Source organism: Manis javanica, chromosome X (assembly GCF_040802235.1).
Source record: "Manis javanica isolate MJ-LG chromosome X, MJ_LKY, whole genome shotgun sequence".
Classification (NCBI taxonomy): domain Eukaryota; kingdom Metazoa; phylum Chordata; class Mammalia; order Pholidota; family Manidae; genus Manis; species Manis javanica.
In genome coordinates, this window is record NC_133174.1 from 1,450,469 (window position 1) to 1,476,528 (window position 26,060).

Genomic DNA, 26,060 nt, shown 5'->3' on the forward strand with positions numbered 1-26,060 from the left:
TTATTTGGAAAATATCATTTTATTATCAAATGTACATTATCTTGACCTTAGCAATACAGTAAGGCAGTCATGGAAATAACAGGTCTCCGGGCTTTCTTGGGAGGCTCTGCATTCCCTCTGTGGGGTCAAGGGTGAGCTCTCTCCTCCTTTTCCCCCACTATAGCTCTTAAGAGAAACTTCATAAAGAAGGAAATCCTATATCCCAGGCTCCCCCACTGTAGGATTCCTGGCAAAGCTATTTTAAGAGTGGTTACTGAATTCGAGCGAAGGAGGGCGGAATATCTTTTCATTGCATTTCCATGCCAGCTCAAATGTATCCCAGTCTTGTAAAGACCAATAATTTATTACTTTTAATGAGACACAAAGTATTTCTTTTTTTCTCTCTAGTCTCATCGTCTGATTAGAAAGAAAAAAAATATACATATAAAAATCACTATATTAAAAGCAAGGTCCAGGGAGAAAGAATTCCGTCATAGAACACGGTAGCTGTCGTGTATGAAACTTGAATGTGACAAGAACAAAAAAAAAATCAATCCGTCTGGTTCTAAGCCCTTACTGGGCAAACAAGAGTTTTGAAGTGACAAGAAATAACTGGAAAGATGGGTATTCATTTTAGAATGTTCTATGAAAACTGCAGCAGAGTCATTGTGGGAGCCATTGTCACCGGGGTAGCAAGGCACTTTAACGTCTCTGGTGTGTTTCCAGTGACGAACCTGAGGTCTCCCTACATGCTCATGAAAGCACCTGGATAGTACTTGCAAAACAGACATTGCACTTTTTGCACAGGTCCTGTGAAATGGCAGACAGGAGGCGTGCATGGCATCCCATAAGCCTGAAAGTCCTCCGAGAGGCTGTACCCTCCTTCCCATGTGTGCAAGGCTTCCGTTGGCCAGCAAGCATAGGTCAAGTCAACTTGAACTTGAAACCCAACTGGTGGACCGCTGTGCTCTGTGATACAGCCTTTGGGGGATGGACTCTCTGTCTGGTCAGCCTTCCCTACAAAGCTTTGTCCTCATTTCCAGAGCCATGACTGCGGAGGAGGCCATGTTCTCCGGGGGGTTGTTCAGTAGACGTGGACGTAAGTGGTCTTTGAGTCACTGCCAAGGATGTTTTTGGCAGTGCACTTGTAGAAACCTGCGTCTCTCTGCGTGGCTTGCTGGATGGTTAAGGATCCCTGGGGGTGCAGGAATCTGTTTCCGTACAGACGGGCCTGGGCCCCGGCAGTCACATACGACTTGTCTGGCATCTCCCACGTTATCTCAGCTTTGGGGATCGCCGTGGCCAGGCAGCCGATCTTCACGGTGGTCCCAAGCCGGGTGTACATGACGGGCGTGGGCTCACTGGTAATCCGGGGTGGGTAAGCAATCACAATAACTGGGAAGTTCACAACGGAAGGGCCATGCTTGGTGTCCGCCTTGCACATGTAGGTCCCCCTGTCAAACACCGAGGCATCCCGCACGGTGAGCGTGCCATTTTCCCAAAGCGAAAAGCGTCCGTGTGTGTGGGGCCCCCCCAGAATCAGGCCGCTGGGCAGTGTCCAGGAAACGTGCGCCTGCGGTCCCCCTGGAGAGATGCAGTGCAGTTGGAGGGTCTCGCCATTGATGATGGTCACCAAATTGTGGTACTGGTTGTGAATTTCAGGTTTCAGCCCCACCTTCAGAGACACCAGCCTCTCCGAGTGGCCTGCGGCATTCCGGGCCACACAGCGGTAAGCCCCAGCGTCCATGGATGACAGCCCGCTGATGTGCAACGTCCCTCCCACCTTATGGTAGAATCTGTGCAGCTGGCGGCCACTCTGCAGCTCCGTCCCATTCGGGAGGACCCACATCAGACTGGGCTCGGGCGATCCCGCGGCCGAGCAGTTGAGGCTGATGGTGTGTCCGGCCGTGGCGGTGATCTTCTCGCTGACCGGGTCGTGGAAGACAGGCTTCTCCACTGGCTCCAACACCGTGAGCTGGACAATCAGCCTGGCTTCCCCTCCTTCGTTGCGCCCAATGCATGCTAGCTGGATGGAGTCGGTCTTCCTCAGGCTTCTGATGTCCAGCGTGCCGTTGCGATGGATAACGATCCGGTTCCCGTAGTACGGGGCTGGCAGGACCACACCCTCAGGAAAGGCCCAGAGGACCCTCGGGGTGGGGATGCCTTCTGCTTGGCAGTCGATGAGCTTCCGACTGCCCCCCGCTGCTATCTCCCGCACGGTGGTGATGGCGTCGGGGTTCCCGTTGATTCTGGGTGGCTGCACATTGACGTGAATCCACACCGTCTTCCTGTCCTCGCCAGCGCTGTTCTTGACCACACAAGTGTAGTTACCGCTGTCTGAGCGCTGGGCTTTCTGGATGAGCAGAGTGCCGTCCTGATATATCTGGTACTTCTCGGAGGAGGTGGGGATGAGCCGGTTGGTGGGAGAAAACCAGGTCACCCTGGGCGTGGGCTCCCCTTTGGCCTCACACGCCACAGTGACCACATTGCCATAGGGCACCTGCACCACAGAGTACGTCTTGTTGCGGATGGCAGCCGGCTCGGTCACCACCTTGACGTGCACCCTCATCTCATCCTTGCCAACCTGATTTTCAGCAAAGCAGGTGTAATCACCTTCTTCCCGCATGTCCACCTCATTGAAGTAGAGGGTCCCGTTGTTGAAAACGACAAAGCGTTGAGTGCGTCCACCGCCATCGTCCGACTGCATAAAGGAGTTGACCAGGCTGCCGTCTGGGAGGCTCCAGGAGATTTCAGGATTGGGAAGCCCGGTGGCCACGCAGTCCACTTTCAGGTCACCCCCGTAGAAGACCCTGTGGTCATTCTCCTCTTTGTGTTCGATCTTGGCCGGTTTCATGACCACGTTCACCTTGAGCACGACGAAGTCATCGCCAACCTTATTCCGGGCCACACACAGGTAGTCCCCCGCATCTTTGTCTGTGACGGATTTCACCACCAGGGTCCCGTTGGCAAACACCTTGACCCTCGTATCAAAGCTGACCGAGAAAAAGAAAAGGGGTAACATGTCAGTCTCCCAGACGCTCCGCTCTGGTTGTACATCTGTGCAATGAAAATATAATAAAATCCATGTGGTTCTGAGAACCATCAGGGCAGGGTTACATCAGATGGTTTTTGCAGCCTGGAGGAGACCGCGTCCAAATGTGGAAATAATACACGTACCTCAAATCACTCCCTGGGTGAGCCTGACCTTTGGCTGGCCTGGCCACTGATTCAAAGATGGGAAAGGCAGGGAAAGACATCAGCTCTGTTGGTGTGGGTGTGTGCGGATCAAATTTTTACATGGCACTTATAGCTGGGATAAAATCAGCATGGTGAATGAATCTGAGCCAGCCTTATAAGGACATGGTGCTCTTAGCAAAGAGGATGCTCTAGACGTCATGTCAACTCTTGACAGTTTTTTTGGGATATTGTATTCCGGGCAACAGGCAGCCAGGTGGGTATCTGATGGACCAACATAGTTGTGTCAATGCTAGAATGGGATTCTTCAGAACTTGGCAATATCGATGTGAAATCTTCTTTCCTAGAATCTGTAACTAAAGCTGAATGGTATTCACCAGCTAGCATATCAAGGCTGGAGTTGGCTTGTTATGTGGATGGATAACAGTTGGACCTAAGCCCTCACACTCCTATGAGCTCTGGAAGGGTTTTCTGTTTAAAGGGAGCAGCGTGGGAAGGATGATAGAACGGCCTTCATTACGCATGTGACATTTTCATAAATATGGGGATGTCCTTGCATGATTCAGAACTAATGTTTTGAAAAACAGGTGAAAAGACTGGGGAGTTTTCTTACCTGAAAAGTGTCCAGACAGCCCATCTCAATTTACACACCATTTGCAAAGGTGCCATGGGGATGGGGGCAGGGCTTGAATTATCCTCCTGAAATATTTCCTAAACAGCATGCATTACTCAAGTAGGGTGTCTGGAATGCTATTGTAGATTTAAACAAAAAGGTCTGCCTGCGATTGAACTCAACCAGAGAACCTGATTATAGTTAACAACACTCAAACAATCTGTTGCGTTGCCCATGACTGAGAATTGAGCCAATGTACATCATTAAGTCATTTGACAGGCGTGGACAATGAGTTTTAATGTGTTTTGGAGTGAGACAGGTGAATCCGAAACTTTTTGCAGGAGCACATGGTATATACGTTTCAAAACTTCCAGCGTAATGATTTCCTGGTTGTGATCAGAGCAATTGAGCAACTCTGAAAAACGTAGGTGCCTACACTTCACGGGGCCTTGGGCTTTAACAAATGCAACTCCCATATCTGTATTTGTTAATAGTCTGCACGTATAGGCAGGGTAAAGATTATATCTATTATATATCTATTTTATATCGATTATTACATATGAAATATCTATTATATATTTACTATATATATTATAAAACAGATTACATCGATTTTTTATCTATTATAAATCTCATATGGGTTGTTTTGTTTCATTTTACTAAGCACGTAGTTCATCAGAATTCAGTAATAAGGAAACCTCAGAGATAATGATTTGTGATTGAAAGGGAAATACTGGCCCGTTTTCATTCTGGAATGACATTCTTTGATGTTCGTGCACTCATCTTTTTGCTGGTCCTGCCAACGTCAGCTGAAAACAGTTCTCCCAGCAGAAGGACATCCCATCAGCTGGAAGAACTTTTGAGGGAACATGGGTATGTTGTATTGTGGATTGATGGTGCAACGTTCAGTACGCACTGCCCAGCCATCTAGAGTTGAAACACCGGTTGGGAGGAAATGCCCTTGCCCTTTTCCTGCATTGGAAAGAGACTGAGAATGCCAGGCACAGCTGTGGGTTGAGAACCACCGTCTAGGCCCGTACCTCAGGCAGTTGGAAGCCCTGGATTCCAAAATAAAGTTGTAGAATTGGAAATGCTGAAATAATGCCCTGAAATGCTTTGCTTTGTTTACATCCATTCTATCACGAATGCCATTTTAGGATTGGAAGCATCTGTGTGTTTTGTGGCCATTGGGAACATAAGGCGACCTAAATTGTATTATCTAACATTACCATTTAAAAGACAGAAAGGTGACCTCCCAGCAAGAGTCATTGGTTCCCTTGTCACTGTGCAGGTGGGAGAGAAGGTAGTGACCAGTTACTTGTGCTGTGAGATTTCACAGTGAAAAAGGAATGTTCCCTGCCTCCCATCCAGTCGGGAGAGCACGTGAGGAATGTCTGTGTGTATTCACCCCTGACAAGGAGTCATGCCCTGTTCTGTCTGCTCACAGATGGAGCAGGACGGCCCCAGGACTCCATCCCCAGGGTGCAGAGGGGAGCCAGCCCAGTGGCCCAGTGATGGATGGCCAGAGGGAGTGGCCACGTACCTGAAGAGTGCATCCATCATCTGCTTGGACGGTAGCCTCCAGAGGATGCGTGGCCAGGGGTCCCCCGAGGCGCTGCAGTCGAGCCTCAGGGTGGCCCCGTACCGCACATCGGTCCTCTGCGGGGAGGTGCCGGTGATGCGCGCGTTGGCCGCTGCCCGCCGCACGGTCAGCTGCACCGTCCGTCTTGAGGAACCCACCATATTGGTGGCCACACACTCGTAGCGGCCGCTGTCCTTGGGCGCCAGATTCCGTATGTACAGTGTCCCATTGGGGAAGACGAACAAATTCCCGTTGATGAACTGCGAGGGGCGGATCTGGGTGCCGTCCGCGGTCACCCAGCGCACGCTGGGCAGGGGCGCCGCCTTGGCGGTGCAGTGGATATGAATGCTCAGCCCGGAGGGCAGCGAGATGTTCTCCAGCTTCTCCTGGTGGATGACCGGGGGCAGCGCCGCCACGTGCAGGCGGATGGCCAGGCTGTCCGCCCCGGCGGTGTTGCTGGCCACGCACTTGTACACGCCTCTGTCTGCGAAGGATGCCTCTTTGATGGACAGGGTCCGGTTCTCGTGCAGCGTGACCCTGCCCTCCACGGCGGACACGGTCTGCCACACCCTCCTGTCGGGGAAGATCCAGGATATTTGGGGAGCTGGGGTCCCCTGGGCCAGACACTCCATCAAAATCGTGTCCCCCAGGTAGACGGTGACATCCTGGTAGTGGGAGGCCAGGATTTGGGGCTGCCGCACGGTGACGGACAGCAAGACCACCATCCTGTCCACGCCGTGCAAGTTTTTGGCCACGCACATGTACCGGCCATGGTCCTGGACGTGTACATTTCGGATGACGAAGGTGCCATTCTTGAGAACTTCGAACCGTTCTGCTCGGGTGTTGGGGGTCATAAGAGCACCTGCAAATCAAAAACAGGGACAAAACACACATAAACACACCTTTTCATTAGGGACCAGGAGGGAGCCGAGCTGTTCCCCTGCATCCGAAATAGCAAAAGCAAACACCGGCGCCAACTCCAGCAGGCGAAGGCCAGAATGTTTTGTTTTGCTGTTCTCTTTGACTCTTACACCAGAAATGCAGAATCAGATTGCACATGCCCCCTTCTAGCAAAGGGCAGCCGGCCTGGGTTCCCCAGAGGATTGAGGAGGTGGCCCCTGGCTGGCCCCCTCGGGTTGGCTGGGCAGGAAGACACCCCAGGCTTGCAGCCACTACCCACCTTTTCTGCACAGGGTCCTGAATCCTACATGATTTCTGAATGGACCACGTGCTTGGGGGTCTGTACTGGTCAAGGGTTTCTCATGCTTTGATATACTGGGGTCTCACTGACCTTGGAGGAAAGCCTCCCCACCCAGGGCTCCTAATTCCTAGAGATAGCAAACAATTCTGCTTTCAGATGGAATCCAGACAATGCAGAGCCCAAGCCCACCACCTGCCTGCTGGGCTGTCACACTCCAGGCCACCATCCACCTGCCCTCATCTTTCCAGGGCCAGAGGCCAGACAGTGAGGGATGCCCCTACAACGCAGAGCCCACCCAGATCATTCAAGCAGGCCAGTCCTACATCTGTGCTCCACGCCCCGCCTGTGCCTTCCTGCAGACGCCACAATAAAGGCTTTTGTCCACAATTCCCCTTCCTTCTCTGCCTCCTACGGACCGTGGTGTTGCCCTGTGTGGCCCCGCGTGGTGCGTATGTCCCCTCCTCTCAGAGCAGTAACAGACTCTCTCAGATGGCAGTCATCTCCTGATCTGTTGGCCTCGCCATCCTGAATGATAACAATCCTATATTAAAAATCTGGAAAGCCCTGAGTTTTGGTCCTCTCTTGGTCTCTGATGCTGTGGGGTGTCCTGAATTGTGGGGGAATCATTGAGCTCTGACAGTCGTCTGCCGTAGCCAGCAGTAGGTGACATGATGGTCCAGGGCTGTCTGAGCTGGTCCAAGCGATGAAGACCCCAAGGATTAATACCGATATCCCTGCAATGGGCCTCCTTACAAAGGCACAATCCTTTTAGCATGAGAAGCTCCCGGTGTTTCCCATTTGCTACTTGGAGCAAAATTCCTTACTAAGTCACTGCACACAAGCCTACATGATCATATGCTGAGCTCATCAAAGGCATTGGCAATGACCCCACGCCCAGAGCCTCTGCTAACCTTTGGGACACTTCCAGCGTTTGTGAGATAACCCTGAATGAAGAATGCAGGGCTCGCTCAAGTCCTGTTAGCATAAAGCACGCCTGGATGAGCAAAATAAAGACCAATCCTCAAAACACCTTAGGTCAGGACCCAGGCCCAACTGTTGCAGCCTGTTGGGAGAGAAGGAAGGAGGGATGGAGAAGGGCGGCCTCGTGGAGGCTGTAGCTTCTCAGATTTTTCTTTCATTGCTTAGAAATCGTGTTGCCCTTCAAACCAAACAGATGGTTGCCTTGATGAGGCTAAGCACTCTTTGGGTATCCCAGGATCCCAAGAACAGAATGTTGTACAGACCATTTGTTACTGGGGGCTGAATTGTGTCCCCCACCAAAATGCATATGAAGCCCTCACCCCAGGACCTCAGAATGGGGCTGTATTTGGGAAAGATCTTTAAAGAGGGGATCAAGGTAAAAATGAGGTTGTGGGGTGAGCCCTGATCCCCTGGGACTGGTGTCCTGTTAAGAAGAGGGGATTGGGACACAGACATGCACAGAGGGATGACCCCGTGAGGACACAGGGAGAGGACGGTGTCCACACGCCCAGGAGGGAGGCTCGGGAGAATGACCCCAGCCCACACCTGGCCCTCCTGGAGTCCAGCCTCCGGGACAGGGAGGCAATAATGTCTGTCGTTGAAGCCACCCTGTCCATGGTGCTTTGTTATGGTGGCACCAGGAAATGAATACATCCGTATTTTTTAGGCGTAAATCAAAGCAAAACGTGGCAAGGTCAGACCAAGCCATACATAGTTTTGCAAGCCAGTATCAGGACAAGGGGAATCTCACCCCCACTGCGACCCCATGTGGGTTGTGGGGAGACTTTCGCCCTGAACCTCACTGGGAGAAGGCAAGAGACTCCTTTGTGAGATGTTCCTAAGCTTAGTCACTCCCTAGCCAAAGAACCTATTACGTGTTTCTCCAGCCCCATTAAATCTCACAGGCATCCCAGTTGCCGACTTCCTGTCCCTGTAAAGGAATATCCTTATATATAGGTTCTCAGGTGACCCTTCCGTCTCATCAACCTGTCCTTTGCCCAAAGTCTGCAGTTCTTCCCGGGGTGGGGTGGTGGGGTGGCACAGGCTGAAGTAACATCCTACACAAGCCCCAGGTAAAACGCAGGTCCGGAAGCACCCCCTTACCTGTGGAAACCTTTGTCCAGGTAATGAGAGGCTTCGGTTTCCCCGTAGCCTCACATGGGAACACGGCGTCTGTCTCTGCAATGACAGACACGGTCTGAGGCAGTTTGCTGGTGATCTGTGGCTTTTCCCCAAGCGTCCAGAACTTGGAGGCTGGGGCACCTCCGGCAGAGAAGAGCTTTGAGCTGCTCTGAGGGAAGTTTCTGGAGGGCTGGACAGATGGCACAAAGGCCAGGGAGCTCTGGGTGGCGTGGACCACAGGGTTGTTGTGCCAGGCTCTGGAGGGTGGTGCTGCTGTCCGGGGAGGCTGCGCTAACGGAGGGGCAGGGGGTCCGAAGTCCACGTGGATGACGCTCTGAGAATGTACCCTATTGTAGGGGTCTGGGTTGAGGTTTCTCTCTCTCATCACGGGGGCGGGAGAGGTAGGTATGGGAGGCTTTGCAGTAACCCCCGAATGTGGGAAAGAAAGCGTCGGGTTCAAAAAGAAAGGGAATCTTCCATGGGGATAACGAGGAACTGTTGAACTTGGACGCTTGCCCAAAGGGTCTCTTAGATCTGGGATGTCGTTATTTCCAAATGCTTTGGAATTGCTGTTCGGTTGGTCAGTTCCCTGCTTGGAAAACTTTGCAGGAACTCTGGGTTTGAACCGGTGCCGCGGCGCAACAGGAGTCGTGCTTGGGAATCTTGGACTCGTAAAGGGCTTGTTCTCTGGCAAGACCCTTGAAGGATATGCAGTTACTTCTGGTTTGTTGGTCATGGGAGGAGAGGGCTGGGAAGTCGCAAAGTGTCTAATGGAGCTTTGCGTGGCCACGGACGCTGGTGGCCTCACCGTTTCTGTTGCTGGGATGGGTCTGGCAGGAAGTCTGCCTGGAGGAGGAAGAACTTGGAGCCTCCCCTCTTGATGGAGGTGACTCTCTGGGTCACGCGGAAGACTGTTTTCGGTCCTTGCATGCAATGCTTCCCGTCCCAACTCCTGCTTTGCGGTGAAGTTAAATTCGCCGTGCTTGGACAAGGGAGTGGATAATTCATTTGGCCTCAACACATGCTGAGTGGGTTCGTGAGTGTCCAGGGGTGTTTTGGTTTCTGACATCCCCACGTACTTGTAGAAGACATTTTGCTTGGAATATGCCCACGTGGAACATGCCCTTGAAATAAGAGAGAAGGGCGGTGTGGTGGTTCGTGCTAAGGTCACAGGAACCGTGGGTGGGAATTCGGTCACTGGCCCCTCGGCGGAGGCAGGAATAGGGACGTGATTCTGGGGCCCTGGGGCACCTGGAGTGATCTCATGATGTCCCTGACCCCTCACGGTGGTTTCCACCTGCCTCGGAGACGACTCTACTTTTACACTCAACACAGTAGTAGAAGCTACACCTTCTTCCTGCGGAAATAACGTAGAGGCTACAACAGGTGAAAACTCAGAGGGAAAATCCGGATCCGGCGACTCACTCCATAAAAACGGGGAGTCTGTAAGGGTTTGCAAAGACGCGGTGCCAGGCGTGTCTGTCTGCAGCTTCCCCGATGCGGCTGCCTTTGAGACATTCCAGCTCGGAGCTCCTGCAAAGTCAGAAGAAGCCGATTCCTCCTTAAATTTTCCCACCGTGGACACTTCAGAGGCAGAAGGGGGTGCAGTGTTAATGTCCGAGTCACCAGGGGCTGAAGCATCAGTTTTGTAGTCATTGATGCTTGTCATGTCGTATTTCTTGGTTCCCTTTTCTTCAGATACAGGCTTCTGTGTCACTGGCGTTGTCTCTTCGAGCTCATGGGGAGATAGGTGTATGTTTGCGGAGGTTGGCATATCCTCTTCCAGTCTGGTTGTCTCATGTGGGTCCCCAGTCCTCAGAGGAATGGGTGTCGACAAATGTACAGTTTCTGAACTAGGAGGAATGACACTTTCCTGTTGGTAAAAGCTGGGCTTAGATACCGAAGCAGGAGAGCTCCCTGGAGAAGGTGTAAAGTGATGTTTATTTGGCCTCTTTCTGTGCTTCCTTCGTTGGGTTCCCTTGGTTACCAGCTCTGCCTGCTTGACCCTTTCCAACTGTTTGGGGAACCCGACTGTGCTGTGGACCCAAGATGCAGGAACCAGTGAACCCTCCCCTTTGTGTGGAGTCTGTGCTTCAGGCACTTGTGTTAACGGAGTAGAAAAATTGTCCGACGGGGCCAAAGTCGTGAGTGGGGCTTGTTTATGGCGATGTCGGAATCTGTGGGGGCGCAACCTCTTCCTGCCGTTGGGTCTCTTCCGAGGAGGGGGTGCGGTCGGCCCCGAAGCAGAAGCGGCCTTTTGAGTTGCCATCGTCACTGCTTCTGTGGTGGTATCCTTGTCCAAGAAGGTGCCAGGGGTGGATTCCCAGGGTCGCTGAATGGGGGTGACGGTATTCACCGCTCGCAGGGCAGAGTCAAGCAGACTGGTGGATTCCGTGTCCTTCCCCTGACTCTCTGGACGTCTGGACTCTGTGGCGTCTCTTGCCAGCATGTCTCCTTCCCATAGCATCTGAGAATCCTCGTCTGTGCCCGCTTGCATCAACAGGTTGCCTTGAGTGCTGAAACCACCGTTGGCAAACTGGGTGTGCTCTATTTCACCTTGTGCGTGTGCTTTTGCTGGGACCTCCGGCTCTCTGAAAGTGGGGTCTCCATGTGGCTCAGATGTCCTGGAGTCAGATACCCACAGGGTGGAGGTGACAGGCAAGTGTGTGGAAGTCACTTCTTGCATTTTATCTTCTTTCCCTTGTGGATGAGTCTGCACCTCCGGGTAGGAATATGGCACTGCCTCAGAGGCAGCCAGCGGAGACTCATACCCATTTGATGTAGGCTCTGGCATGGATTCAGCATCTACTGTAGACCAGCCCTTGGGGGCTGTGTGTTCATTCATCGGCTCTTTGTAGACTGTGTCTAGGGTCCATATGGTAGAATATTCATAGGGCGCAGATGTCCGGGTAGTGGCCTTAGCCCATGTTGAGTCAACATCAGTGGGCGTTGCATCCTTGGTCTTCTCAGAAAACTCACCCTCAATAAATTCTTCTTGGTGTGTGTTCATCCCTTTGGGTTCAGCAAGCTTCACCCCACGCTGACCATGTTCAGGATCCAACCTGGTTGCGGACACAGCACTGGAAGCGTGGTCAACCTCACGGAATAGGGACGCATCTGCCGAGGATTCGTCGGCACTGGTGCTGGTCTGCACGGGTGATATTGATGGGGGAGGGTCAGCAGGCAGAAGGGGTCTCCCTTGAAGCCCCCCTGAGGAGGGAGTGGTGGTTTCAATGACCTGCGGCACTTCTGTGGCCTTGGGGACATTTTTCCCACGTACTCTGGCTAAAATATCTGCCCAGCGCTCGGGATTAATCTGTTTGTTTGCCATATTGATCCTTCTTCGGGACTCAAACACTCTGCGACCCTCTGCGACGTTCGTCTCTGGCTCTTTCTCAGAACCCTTCAAGGGTTTCAGTTTTCTTCGCCCCGTCTTGGTCTTCGTGGTGATGGTATCGTCCTTTGTTTTGACAAACACCTCTTGGTCCCTTGGATGCAGAGCTGTCCTGGAAGTGTCTTCACCTCCTATGCCTGAGCCCCCGTCATCCTCCGCGACATCTTCTTTGGCTCTGGAAAGAGTCTTCCCACCCGAGTGTCTGCCTCTTTTCGATGACCTGCCAGATCCTTTCTTGCTCACTGCGACCTCCACGGTAAAATGATCTGCCCCTTGCTGGTTGACGGCCACACATCGGTAGTAACCACTGTCACCGACTTGGACCTTTGGGATGGACAGAGTTCCATTGGCCAACATGTATGCATGCGATATGTTGGCCAGATCATTAATTATCCTGTTATTTGGAAGAATCCAGCTCAGCTGGGCTTCGGGGACGGCCAGGGCATTACAAGGCAACATCACAGAGTCCCCTGGGTTCTTTCGAATCGTCACTGTGTGCCTTTCAGGTGGCTGAGTGGCGGGTGGCTGCACCAGGACCCGGTACACCATTTGGTCCATTTCATCCCTCACCTGAGCGATGCACTGATACAAACCCGAATCCGCCTGCTCTGTCGATTTGATCCTCAGCCAGCCGCTAGTGAGGATGGAGAACTTGCCTTCCTGGTCCTCCATGGGTGCTTTTAAGACAGAGCCGCCTGGGAGCACCCAGAAGATGGATGGACTCTCAGAAGCCCTCACGTTGCAGCTCAGCTGGCATGGGCTTCCTTCCAAGACAGTCTGAGCCCTCTGCACAGCTTCACCTGGCTCGATCATTACCCAGCTTCTGCTCCGAGACCGCTGGGCATCTTTGGTGGGCATTGACAGGCAATACTGGGAGTGATAGGAGAGTAGCACCTTTTTGGGGGTGCTCTGACGCCGGTCCAGTTGGATATCTATGGTCGGCTGCATGACCCATCCTGGCTGGGTGAGAACACGGGCTCTGACGCCTGTGTAGTACAGAGCATCTTCGTCAGGATCTTGCCTGTACTGGTAGCCGACGTGGGGGTCTTTGCCGACCGCGTGTTCTCGGCGCAGCCTAACAGGCACCTCGCTGTAATACGCAATCAGTTTCCACAGCTTTTCATAGTTTTCTCGAGTCATTGGACAGTCCAAGTTCAAGGCGACTGTTGCATTGATATCAATCTGTGGAGGATCCGTGTGATTCAGGTGAATTTTGTACACATCCCTCGGTTTCTTGATGGTGCAAACCAGGTCCACCGTGTTTCCATGTTCGTCTGTCATATTCAAAGACACGTTCCAGGGGGCGGACTGGAACCCCTCCGGAGAGAGCAGGCTGGCATCCTCCTCCTCAGGTTCCTGGTCCTCTTCGTTCCCCCTGCTCTTGTTCTGTCTCAGAGGAGACTCTATGGAAGGCTTGACACAGGTGACGTTCCTCAGCTTGTGAATCTCTTGTCTGTACAACTTCTTGGGACCGGAGCACAGGGCGCACAGCTGACCACCTTCATAGGCTTTGTCCTTCTTACACTTCAGAACCCCTAAGACAAACAGACACGCAGGCTGTAAGCGAATGAACCAAAGAGCGGCATGCCTGGCACATGGCCAGAATATAAAAAACCTTTGCATTTTTTATCAACTGGTGCATTTCAGTAATGATATTGCACCTCTCACCCAGCCTCTGTGACTTCACGTGATGACCTTAAATCAGTTTAGCCCAGTGTATGGTAACTAACCAGGACTGAAATGACTGGACAAGGAATAATGAGTCCTTTTTTAAAAAATGTATTTTCAGGTTAAAAGAAGCAACGACTCTCTTTGCACACACTGCACAATTCACCTTCTAGGAAGGTCCAGGAAGATCTACATACATAATTGCAACCCATGAGAATATTTCCAAGTTAGAGGATGCACTTTAGCCATGTATCACATCTACCTTTCCTAATTATTTTATTCTTGGGGTAATTTTTCACTTTAGGCAGCGTGTAGCCCGTGGATTCACATTCTACTCTTTGCTTCCTGGACATCAAATCCTCCAGAAGTTTCTCTTTCTTCTCCGGCCACCCCGCTGTCTCTCTCACTGCTTCCTTCTTCTCTGTCCAGCTCATTAGTGACGGAAGGTTCCTTGACCCCATCCCCACCCTCTCCCTTCCTGTTCTGCCCGTTGGAGATGCCTCGCCCACACGCATGGATTCAATTACCAACCATTCGCCGGTGATGACTCCCATATGTACTTCTAAGCAGTCCAGACACATCCTTAGGAGCTGACACTCGATTCCTGCTTGACACGTCTATTTCCATGTCACAAGGCCGCCTCAAACTGACATCCACAGACCCAAATTATGTTTTCTTCCTGCCCCAAACCCAGGGACCTTTGCTCTATCAGTTAGTGGGGCCATAGCATCTCCCGCTGAGGAAAATGCGAAATGAGGATGCTCTCTGACGGACCTCTTAGCATCTGCCCACTTTTTACCACACCTCCCTGGGAATAGAGCGAACTGCCATCATCTGTGACCTGGCATATGATAAACCTGCTGACTGGTCTCACTATATTTTCTTTTGTCTCCCTGAGCAGTTTTCTAGGTGGCTTGCAGATGAAGCACCTCAAAATGCGAATAGGATCGTTTCCCATATGTCTCCCAACACACACACACAAATATACAGCTGCACCATATACACACAGAGACACATATGTAGGCACACACATAGACACAGTCATATACATGCACACACAGGATATACACATGTATCTTCAGACTAGCCCAGACGGCCCTCTGCCTGGGGAAACCTTCATGGTGCCGCATCTACAGTGTAGTGTTTATGCTGTGAAATGATATCCAAATGGATTTTCCGCACCGTTTGTACCCAGTGAGGTTTGGGGACTAGTCACTCATGAAAGATGAATGGAGGGGACATGTGTCTTTCCCTATTAAGACGATTTAGAAGCGGGTGTACCTCTGTGTTTTTGCCCACCCATTGCCTGATTAAGTCAATGTGATGTCAGATTTAAGGCTGAGCCTCAGAGGAACGCCACCCGGCAACTGCAAGCGCTCCCATCGAATTGTGGCATGAGGTGTGTGTGCGGGAAGGGTTTTGATGGGCACAGGCTGGGGGACTAAGTAGAGGCTAGTGAGAGTGCTCAGAGGAGGTGACCTTTTAGCAGAGATCCGAATGCTGATGAGAAGCCCATCCCTTGAACAGCTGGCAGAAAGGTTTTCTCAGCAGGAGGAATATCAAGGCCAATAACACTGAGTTGGGAGGACGTTGAGAAGGTGTGAGGCTCAAAAAGGAGAGCTGTGTGCCTGGAACTGGGTGAGGAAGGGGAGTGTGCAATCAGCCTGTTGCAGGAGGGTGCATCGAGGTGCAAGCAATGGCACGAACTACTGAGAAGGAGTGTGTGTTTTATCCTGGGGGCAAAGGAAAATCAGGGCAGATTAATGTGGCAGGATCAGATGCTCGCTCTGAAACTGTGTGGTGACAACTGGTCCATGAGGAGTTGCTGAAAGGGGGCCACCAGGGCTGTGGGGACATCTGCTCCACTCTGCTGCACAGAGAAGAAAGGAGCTCAAACCCAGGCTGGTGGCCATGAGGATGGAGATGAGCCAAGAGCCCCAGGGGGATCTGAGGATGGTTTTCAAGATGGGTTTCAGGGAAGGGAGGAAATGAAGAAAAAAATTCATTCCCTATTTTAAATCGAAATCCACTTTCTGGCTACTTCTTTGCATCAGTCTTGGTTTTTATTCTCTGCATGTGTAGAAAGATGTTCTACATCTCTCTCTTCCATTCATAAGAGAATAATGTGATGGCCACCCCACCCCCCTGCAGCCTTCTCTTTTCCAAGAACCTTTGGAAGCTCCCTCATAGGAACTGGATGCACAGAAAATCCCACATATCTTTAGCCCAAGGGACAACACAGCATGCCCCCTGTCCATCTACGACCAGCATCGTGAGCGATACGTAGCTGATTGAGTGAGCACCCCTTTACATTCTACCAACAGACTCATGCATCTGAATTATGGGGAATGAGAATATCCACGCTGCAAACATTTCCCGTGTAGGTTTCCTGCCTTCCTGATGTGGTGGTGCCATTTGCCCAACATGAGACAAATCCAGGAGGGGACACTGGAGATATCAGCATCTGCAGAAAGGTAAGCAGTGAGCAGGCAGGAGTCACGGTGTCTGTCCCCTCTCCTTACCTTTGGATTTCGCGTCCCATTCCAGAAACCATGCCATGTCACAGTCACAGGACCACGGGTTCCCGTGCAGGTAAAGGTTCTCCAGGAGCGGCATGTTCTGAAGCATACCCGTGGGGAGCGTTCTTATCATGTTCTCTGCTAAGTAGAGGTGCCTTAGGGTGGACAGTCTGAAATAATCCAGAAACGTGAATGTGGAGAACGTGCTGGGGTGCAGCTGGTGAAGCATGTTGCCTTCCAAATGGAGGAGCCGGAGGGCCGTCAGGCCATGGAAAGCCTGGGGGTGGATGAACTCTATCTTGTTGTGGTCCATGTGCAGCCTCAGTAGGTTCCAGAGCCCCTGCAAGGTCTGTCCTGTGATCACACGCAACTTGTTATAGCTGAACTTGAAGACCTATAAAGATGGGGGGAGGGTGGAAAAGCCTGTTTATAATTTAGAAAGCTGTACCCAGGAACAGAAAGCAGAACAAAGAGCAGAAAAGTAATGGCACGAAGCTTGCTTGTTAACATAAAATTTAAAAAAAAAGGCAAATTTATTAATCATTCAGGAGCATGATATCATTTTCCTCTTCATTAATGGTCATCGAAGCTGCGATTACTAATGCGCCTAAGTGCCTCCGTTTACCTGTAGAGAGCTGAGGTCTTTCAAAGCCCCGTCGGGGATGCGGGGAATGTCGTTACCGTGGACCATCAAGAGCTCCAACTTCGTCAGTCCGGCGAACGAGGTTTCTGACAGAGCCTGTATACTGTTGAACCTAAAAAAAATAAGTAAATAAACAATCGGGATAAAGAGAAGTGAATCCTTAAATCCCACTGGGGAAAAGATTCCCTTGCTTGCCTAGGAACAATTTTGCAAAATGTGGATTCTCAGATGGTCTTGGTGTCATTCCCAAAGTATATGCATCTCTGTCTCGGTCCGTGTCCATTTCTAGGGTCAAAAAGAAGCTGACGTATTTTATGAGCCCTCATTCAAGAAAGGAATTATTCACTGGGTATTTTGACTGGGAATAGGCTAGTGTAGTTGGAAGCAATTTAGGGAAACAAGTAGGATTTAGAATTGTAAAGGGAGCTGGTCCAATTGCCCCTCGTAAGCTGGGGCGGTGGTAATGAAGGACACGTGGCCACCATGCGTGCAAACTACAGGAAGCATCAGATAATTGCCTTGCATATGGTGAGAGGACATTGCTCCTGGCGGCAGAGCCAAATAAAACCACTGACCTCACAAGGACATGGGGCCCGACAGGTTATCTAAATTATTGGCAAACATTCTGATGTGTTTTGTTTTTTGTTTTTTGCAGAAGCATTGATAAAGATGCTTCCCTGACGGGTTTGGAGACTTGCTAGTATGTTGTTCCTGACACTGGGGAGTCCCAATGTCCATGGGGAGAATGGGCTATGAGATGAATGGAGACCCCTGTCTCTGGCTTCACTGGAGGGACATGTCGGCTCAGCTCTGCTCTCATCAGCAGTGTGAGAGTTAAAATACTAAAAAGAACTGACCTAGGAAAGAAATCCTGATTGGAGGACTCAGCAGAGAAGAAATCAAGTCAAAGCGTCCTACACACAGCGAGACTTTTTTCCTGGCAAATCAAAGGAGGCCAGAGGGAGAAGAGGATTCCTACCTATAAGGCAAAGAGCAGCCAGTGTAGACACCTGACACATAGTCCTTCATGGACACTCAGAGTCTTGAGAGATTTTGGGGTGTCACAACTGGGTGGGGTGGGTTAGTGGCTTCTAGTGAGGAGAGGATGGAGTGGTGCTGAACATCAGACCATGCGTAGGATGGTCTCACCACAAAGAATGATTCAGCCCCAAATATCAAGCGAGGTTTGGAAACTGCCTTATCATGATAGACTCTGTCTGTTGGTCTGTTTGTTTATATTATCTATCATCTATCTATCTATCTATCTATCTATCTATCTATCTATCTATCTATCTATCTACTATCTATCTATCTATCTATCTATCTATCTATCTATCTATCTATCATCTATCTATATCTATCTATCATCTATCTATCTACTATCTATCTATCTATCATCTATCTATATCTATCTATCATCTATCTACCTATCTACCATCTATCTATCTATCTACCATCTATCTATCTATCTATCTATCTATCTATCTATCTATCTATCTATCTATCTATCTATCTATCTATCTGTCTGTCTATCTATCTATCTACTATCTATCTATCTATCTATCTATCTATCTATCTATCTATCTATCTATCTATATCTACTATCTATCTATCTATCTATCTATCTATCTATCTATCTATCTAATCTATTTATCTATCTATCATCTATCTATGTATCCATCATCTATCTATCTATCTATCTATCTATCTATCTATCTATCTATCATCTATCCATTTATCTATCTATCTATCTATCTGTCATCTATCTATCTATCTATCTATCTATCTATCTATCTATCTATCTATCATCTATCTATCTACCATCTATCTATCTATATCTATCTATGTATCTATCTATGTATCTATGTATGTATGTATGTATCTATCATCTATCTATATCTTTCTATCTATCTATCATCTATTTATCTACCTATCTATCTCTATCTATCTATCTATCTATCATCTATGTATCTATGTATCTATCTATATCTATCTATCATCTATCTATCTATCTATCTATCTATCTATCTATCTATCTATCTATCTATCTATCTATCTATCTATCTATCTATCATCTATCAGGAAGAGATAAGGACAGTGGTCAACACCTTGCAATTACCAGGACAGCCCGCACAACAGGGAATCACCATGTCCAAAATGGAAATGGTGTCCCAAAGGCCCATTGCACCGAGGTGGAAGAACCGCACTCCTACCCATGAGGGGGCCGTCTCTGAGTCGGTGCACTGCCCCATTTGTGTATCACTGTTTAGGAGAGTGCAGGAAGCCTGCATGGGATGAGAGCACGCAACGGAATCGACAGCAACCTGTCACCCTGTCCCCATTTCTGGGAGCCTGAGGTTAGTCCAGAAACAGTATGTGCGAGGAAAAATGGGTGAGGTAGGTGGAGGTGGCAGGCACGGGGCCATCTAGGAACTGGGAGAACCTGGGAAGGACACGTTCCAGGTTCTACAGGAAGCCATTGGACGGTTTAAGAAAGGGGGTGATAATCAAGTAGGTTATGTTGTGTTAACGTGGCAGTGATCCTTTCTGTGGAGAATGGGTCAGAGATGGGCCAAAAGAGGAAGTGGCAGACCAGGTGACTCCCAAGGAGGGACGCTGGTGTCCACGGTCAAGGTGGGGGCAGTGGAGCTAAAGGGATGTGGCAAGTTTCCGAACGTGCCCAGAGGAAGAGTCAGCAGGCCTTGCGGAGTGATGGAGGCGTGAATAAGGAAAACAGGGGAGGGTGGACTGTGTCAGTGAGGATGGGGGAAGGCTGGGGGGACAGGTGCAGGAGAAACCATCCAGTCGCATTTGCCTGGAGTTCAGGACTGGGATAAACACCCAAAATATGCCCATTCAGGAGACAGTGGCCAACAGACGACTAGTGGAGTAATGTAAACCGACTTGTCGTAAATAAGATGATCCGAGAGGACCCCAGTGGTAAGGAGTAGTAGAGAGGCCAGAAGGAGGAGGCGGCAGGTCTTGAGATGGAGGACGTAAGGGTCTAGGGGGTCCGTCTCTAAAGTGGGTCAGAGAGAGTCTGATTCGTCAGCATGATTTAGTCCATGGGTTTGCTATGTTCAACCACTGTTTCTTCTCTAGTCTTTGTTGCTGCAAATTCTCACTTCCAGCCTGACCTCCAGTTACAATAGCAGGTGTCAAGGTGGAGAAGGGAAACAGCAGGGATGTGGGTGGGTACAGAGCAACACCCTGTCAGAGCTGCCTCCACACGTGCATTCATCCCTCCAAAGTCCAGCATGGAGTGGTGGTGGGGGGGAGCATATCAGCTTAGGAAGCTGTATTTCTGTATCATCTTCTTGGTATTTGTCTTGAAGAAACATCAGTGAGCTACCCGTACAAGTGTTAGTGCCAGAGGTATGAATCAGGAGATTTTTTTTCTGGGACAAACGTCCAGGGGACCACCTGAATGCCAAGTGGAGGCACCACCTTCTTTCCTCTCAGCACCCGAACCTTTTTGCATCCAGCCAATAACCAGCAGAGAGAAAGGGAAATTAGGTCCAGGACATCGAATGACCAAGACGAGGCCCAGTTCCACAACTTACCGGCCACTTACTGCCAGAGCGTCTTCACCGCCTGTAGATGGGCAGCAATGGGATTACTTAACCAACTTGGCAAAATGTTTTCTTTTATCCCAGAAATATATATAAAGCTGCTTTACAGGTGCCACGGGGTATTCCAAAGCAAAATTTAAAATATAAACTAGGCCTTTGGGAAGTTCAGAAAGATGTCATGAAAATCAGTGTTGTAAGCAAAAGGGGGGGAAAAAAAGTCTTTAAAGCTCATACATTAGACACGAAGTGGATGATTTGTGTACTCAGAAATATTTTGGGAAGTTATTTTGGAAAATACTATCCATATTGGAATCAGTAGCTCTTTCTCTCAATGCTGCCAGAAAGCCCTAAAACCATCCGTGTGGGAATGAAAGGTTTCGTTATTGCTTGGCCAACAATCACCCATTCTTTCAAGAGTTTTATACTCTTTCCAGACAGTTACAAAGAAAAGTCATACCCCAGGTTGTTCTCTCTGTACTAGACATCTCTCTCGTTTTCTTATTTTCCTTAACAAAATGCATGAAGCCGGTCTCATTACCTGCTTTGACAAAGATTCTCAAACACAGTGTGCTACATAAGAGTGACTTAAAAGGTGTCACCCTCACTCATGCTGCAAATTAAGCCAGAGGGGAGGAATGTATGGTGGCGCTTCACTAAGTCATTCCTTGGTTGTTATTTTTTCTTTTAATATTACACAGAGCCATCTCAAAATACTATAGGCATCTGTAGGAAAAGGAAGCGACTCAGTATCTTTGTTTTATTCTAATGGCCAAGCTTTTAGGACACCATAGGGTCATTGCCTTCAATCTTAGTTGTTTAAAATGAAATCACCAGAAACTTTGTTCTAAGAGAGGTGAGTTCAGGTCCACGCTTATAAAATACTTCACTGTAAAGACAGGCAGCAGAAAAACATCCCAGAATCTGTAAATGAGATGTAAACAGCTAGGCAAGTCCATGGGTGTTACCAGTGCCTCCAGCCACCACACTGTTCAGACCTTGCGGAAGGAGGCAGGCGGCCTCTCTCTCCAGCCCCATTTCCAGCGTGAGAGCCGAGACCCTCAACGTGGGCAGGAGGCGGAGCTGAAAACAGTTCTCCTGAACCACCCCGTTCCCACAGTTTTTTAGGGTGCTCCACAAAGGCTGGTTCGACAGAACCCCCAGCTCGGTGTCCTGCCAAGGTTTCATCCCAGGCCAGCGGGACAATAAAATAAAAGTGCTTCCTGCAGGAGCAAGCCCTAGAAGAGGTACTTTGCACAACAGGAGGAAACAAGAACGAGGAGAAATCACAGCTATGCCCCATTTTCTGGTGCACAGCTCCTGTACCCGGATTCGAATCAGCTCTAACTTCTCTTCTTTTTCTACCTCTCTCCCATTAGGCAAGGGATGTACTGTCATAAATCGTTAAGACTGTAAAAAGGAAAGTGGTTGATTCATGAACATTCTCTCTTCTGGCAAAGCCAAATTGTTTTCCCCACTGAACTATCATCACTGCCTGGCATTTTCCAATAGTCAAATCATGAGGTTTCCCAAGATTTTATTGAGAAAATGATTTAATGGCTCTTGCCTTAGACGAGGGACATTTTATGTTATGATTTCAACATCCCATTGTCTTGGGCTACTACTGGACTTTATAAATGCAAGAATTTCTTTAAACTCTGTACTCTGCCATCTCAAGGCACATTTACAAAGATTTGTTTGTTGACTGAGGTTTGGCCATTTCCTTTTATTAAGATCACCCCTCCCTCCATAATTATCCTTCAAATGCTAAATTATTTTGCTGTTTCTAGATGGCAGAAAGTAGCTGATACATTTTGTGAAAGAAGTCCAAACGACTTTTTACTATTGAAATTGTAAATGTGTACTTATAATTCAAAGCAACTGACATGTGTGCACCTAAGGCATTTATGTGCATAAAACAAGAATTTTAAATGTACAAGTTATACTGAAGTGCTCCATTAAACCGCCTCTTAAAAGCATACTAATGTTTTAAATAGGCAAAATCTGAAAGAACCCTGTTTCCTCAAAGTCACAGACGACATAAAATGTCAGAGATGCCCACTTATTCTTTTTATCAGTTTTCATAGTGTCTGATATTTTACTATTAATATTTTAATAGTTTAACAGCCTACTTGAGGCACTGTTCCTACATTTATGTGTATGTCATTTACATTCCCATCTACGATATAGTAAAGCATTGTTATCAAGGGAAATTTGATGATTTTGTTACCAAGGAAGTTTTTTCGGGTTTGTTTTGCTATTAAACCTCTGACAGAAGTTGCCGTCCACGGGTAAATTTGGATAATGGCCCCAAAGGGCTGCATTTAGCATAGTTAAAACCCCTCAGCCTCACTCTGCCCACATGGACATCCATGATGCATGGCGGAATGACGCCTAAAGGCATCTCCATTTGCGGTTCCGTAAACGCACAGCGTGACACGAACCCCGAATACACAGGCCAGCGAAGAGGCTGGAAATGTTCAATAAGAATGCCGTACAAACCCCAGATTGATTCTTTCCACATGTTTAGAAATCCCAGCAGGCACAGACGCCAAGGAGCGAAACGTGCAGTGGACCTCGCTGGGAACGTAGCAGGCGCAAGGGTGCGGGCAGGCGAGCGCAGCTCGTGGGTGTCCCCAGAGCAGAATCAGCAGCACGGACAGGGCCCGCCAGGGTGTCCACGTGGGCATCTTGTCGGGGGCGCTGGCGCTGGACACCTGTGTGGGACCACAAGACAAGATGCTCTTACCCTCGGCACTTCTACTCACCCGCATCTTTTAGCTGAACTGTGCGTGATAGTTTGAAGCTTCCCAAGACATCAGTTGACCTACTTTAGGGACACAAAATAGTGGAGTCCGGATACTTGGGTTTTTAATTTTTGGCCATCAACTTTCATAGTTCCTATTGAGCATAACCTTATTTCCTGACTTTAGTACTTAATTGGAAATTATGCGCTGTGCAAAGGTAGAGTATACATGTACGTTTGCGTATCTATCTATGTATATCTATCTATGTATCTGTCTATCTATGTATCTATGTATCTATTTATGTATGTATGTATGTATGTATGTATCTATCTATGTATATCTATGTATGTATGTATGTATGTATGTATGTATGTATGTATGTATCTATCTATCTATCTATCTATCTATCTATCATCTACAGGGAGAGAGACAGAAAGGTACATTGATATGTCCATAATAATAAAGTAATTAATTAAAAAGTCATTGTTAAGGGTCTGCCTCTGACGTCCATCAGATATTGGCCATCTTTGTACACAAAACTTCTCCAGAAGTTTCATTACTGTCAGGGGAGTGACCTACTTCCAGTGACATCCCTTCAAGTTTTTAATGACCGTTTCCTCAAAGCGGTTCACTAAAAAGAAAAGCTGGCCATGCTACGAGGGGTCACTCTCTGCAATTTTTTTCTTGGATTAGCCAAAGAGATGCAATGAGGCAGAATCCTTGTTTATCTGGGAGGAATGTTCCAGGAAACCTCTGTAAAATGTCCCATTAGATAAAGAGGATAAGGGATTGTCTGACGAAATGGATTTAGGGAGGGAAAGGTCCATGAGATGTCACCACACACACACACACACACACACACACACACACACACACACACACACAGGTGTTTCAAATCCTGGGTCGATCGGCTACCTCCTGAGCGTGTCACTGATTTTCTCACCCATGCATTGGCCCTCCTTCACCTTCCCATATTTGTGTCACCTCTTGAATGAAGTTTATTAGTGCAAAGAACGCGCCCGTCCTCACGCCCCTGCTCTGAGCAAGCGCTGTGCTGATAAGGAGCGCTTGACCCTCTCCCACCGGGTGGGAGCCTCCCCAAATCCCAATTTCCCAAGTTTTGTAAGACCCCAAAGTAGACGTCCAATGAGCCCGTGTGCGCCTCGCCTTCCAGCCGCCCACAAAGAGCTGACTGTGCAGGCAGCTTGGCAGCAGCGAGTTGGGGCCCCACCTCGTCGCCCTGGAACGCGCGGGCTGTGCAGCTGCGCGGCCAGCAGATTCCGCGCCCGCGCCCCGGAGCCCGGCCTGCGCGCTGCACCGTCCCCGCGCCTCTGCCCTGCGCCAGCGGGCCGGCCTGGCGCCGTGGTGCCCCCGGCCTGCTCCCCCGCCGAGGCTCCCCGTCCCGCGCTGCACCAAGCGGGGAACCCCAGTCGTGGGGGCGGCCAAGGAACCGCTCTGAGCCTGCAGGGCCGAGCCCAGGAAGCCAGGCCCCCAGGACCCGCGGGGCCGCGCGCTCCGCCCTGCGCTTCTGGCCGGCTTCCCGTGCCCGTCCGGACGCGCCCGGCCCGGGGCACGGGAAGTACCTGCTCGAGTTGCCGCGCGCGCGGCCGGGACGCCAGGGCCGTGTCTCCCGGGCAGTGACTTGTCCACCCCCGGCGCGGCCCAGCGCTCGCGGGCCGGGGGCCTCCCCTTTGCAGGGAGACGCTCGGGGTCAGCGCAGGGGCTCTGGGGCAGCCCCGGAGCTTGGCGCACCGGCGCGGGGCGGGGGGCGGGGGGGGGTGGGCGGGGGGTGCTCGGGGTCTCCCTGGGGTCCCGCTGGCGGCTCCCTGGAAACCGGGGGCGCAGGGGTGGGGACAAGGGGTCATTCGACGTGCCCGGGCGCCCAGCACGCAGACTCCGTCAGCCGCCCCCCTGCACCGCCGCTGGTCCCCCGCCCCTTCCGACAGGGCCCCCCAACCCCCAGCTCAGCCCTCCGCGGCCCTGGCCCCCGGCCGCCCCACCCCTGGACATTGACCCGGTGTCCTCGCCCCTTGCAGACGGAACCCTCAGGGTCTCACCTGTCCTTCCGAAGCCTCGGCGCACGGCAGCGTGGCGCCCGGGGCATCCACGGGGCCGGGGCGCGCGAGTCACCACCGGGGGTCCTCCGGGGCCATCATGCGCTTCCCGGGCCGGGGGCGAGGCAGCACGGCTTCCCAGCGCGGCACGGCGAGCCCGCGCCCTTTTATTCCCGGGGCCGCTTGGCTTCCCGAGTCCACGCCTCGGCCCACCCCCACCCTGCCCCACCCCGGGGAGACGGGGCGCGGGCCGAGCCAAGGGACCCTGGCCTCTCCGCTGCGCGCTCAGCCCTCCTCGCGCCTGTTCATGGCGCCGCGTCCCGGGTGGGCGCGCCCCGCGCACGCCCGAGGGAAGGAAGGCAGGAAGGTCCGCGAGGAAGTCCGGGGACCCGGGGGCGCGGGGGGGAGGCAGGGTGCGCGCTGCTCGCTGCAGCACCCAGTCCGCGCACAGAGCGCTCTGCCCAGCCGCGCTGGGTTCGGTTTTTCTTCCTTTCCGGGCGGCGAGACGGAGCGGGGTGCGCTCTCCTCCGCTCCCCGGCCACGCCTGGAAGCCCCAGCGCGGGCTGGAGCCGCCTGCGCCCCGCCAGCATCCCCCCGCTGCGCCCTGGCTGCAACCTGAGAGCCGCGGCCACGCCCTCCCGCCGCCCCTGCGGCCCCTGGCTGCGCGCCTCTCCCTCCCCTGCCCGGTCCTCCTGCCAGAAGGTGGGAACTGCTCCGGTCCCGCTCAGGGAGCCTGCAGGGGCAGGGCCAGGGCAGGGAATTGTGGGGGGCGCCTCCGGGTACCAGCTGCGGA

The 26,060-nt window shown here is 50.9% G+C and overlaps 1 protein-coding gene across 1 annotated transcript; it reads right to left on the minus strand.

The window, feature by feature from the left end:
* Positions 1-25,890, minus strand: MXRA5 (matrix remodeling associated 5). Its single transcript, XM_037013451.2, has 7 exons — positions 25,271-25,890; positions 22,969-23,183; positions 16,880-17,009; positions 16,258-16,648; positions 8,656-13,602; positions 5,331-6,231; positions 1-2,972 (listed from the first exon to the last, which is right to left on the minus strand). Exons 2-7 carry the CDS (start codon positions 23,154-23,156, stop codon positions 1,064-1,066), a joined length of 8,466 nt encoding a protein of 2,821 aa, XP_036869346.2. The 5' UTR covers positions 23,157-23,183; positions 25,271-25,890; the 3' UTR covers positions 1-1,063.
* Between the last annotated feature and the right edge of the window lie 170 nt (positions 25,891-26,060).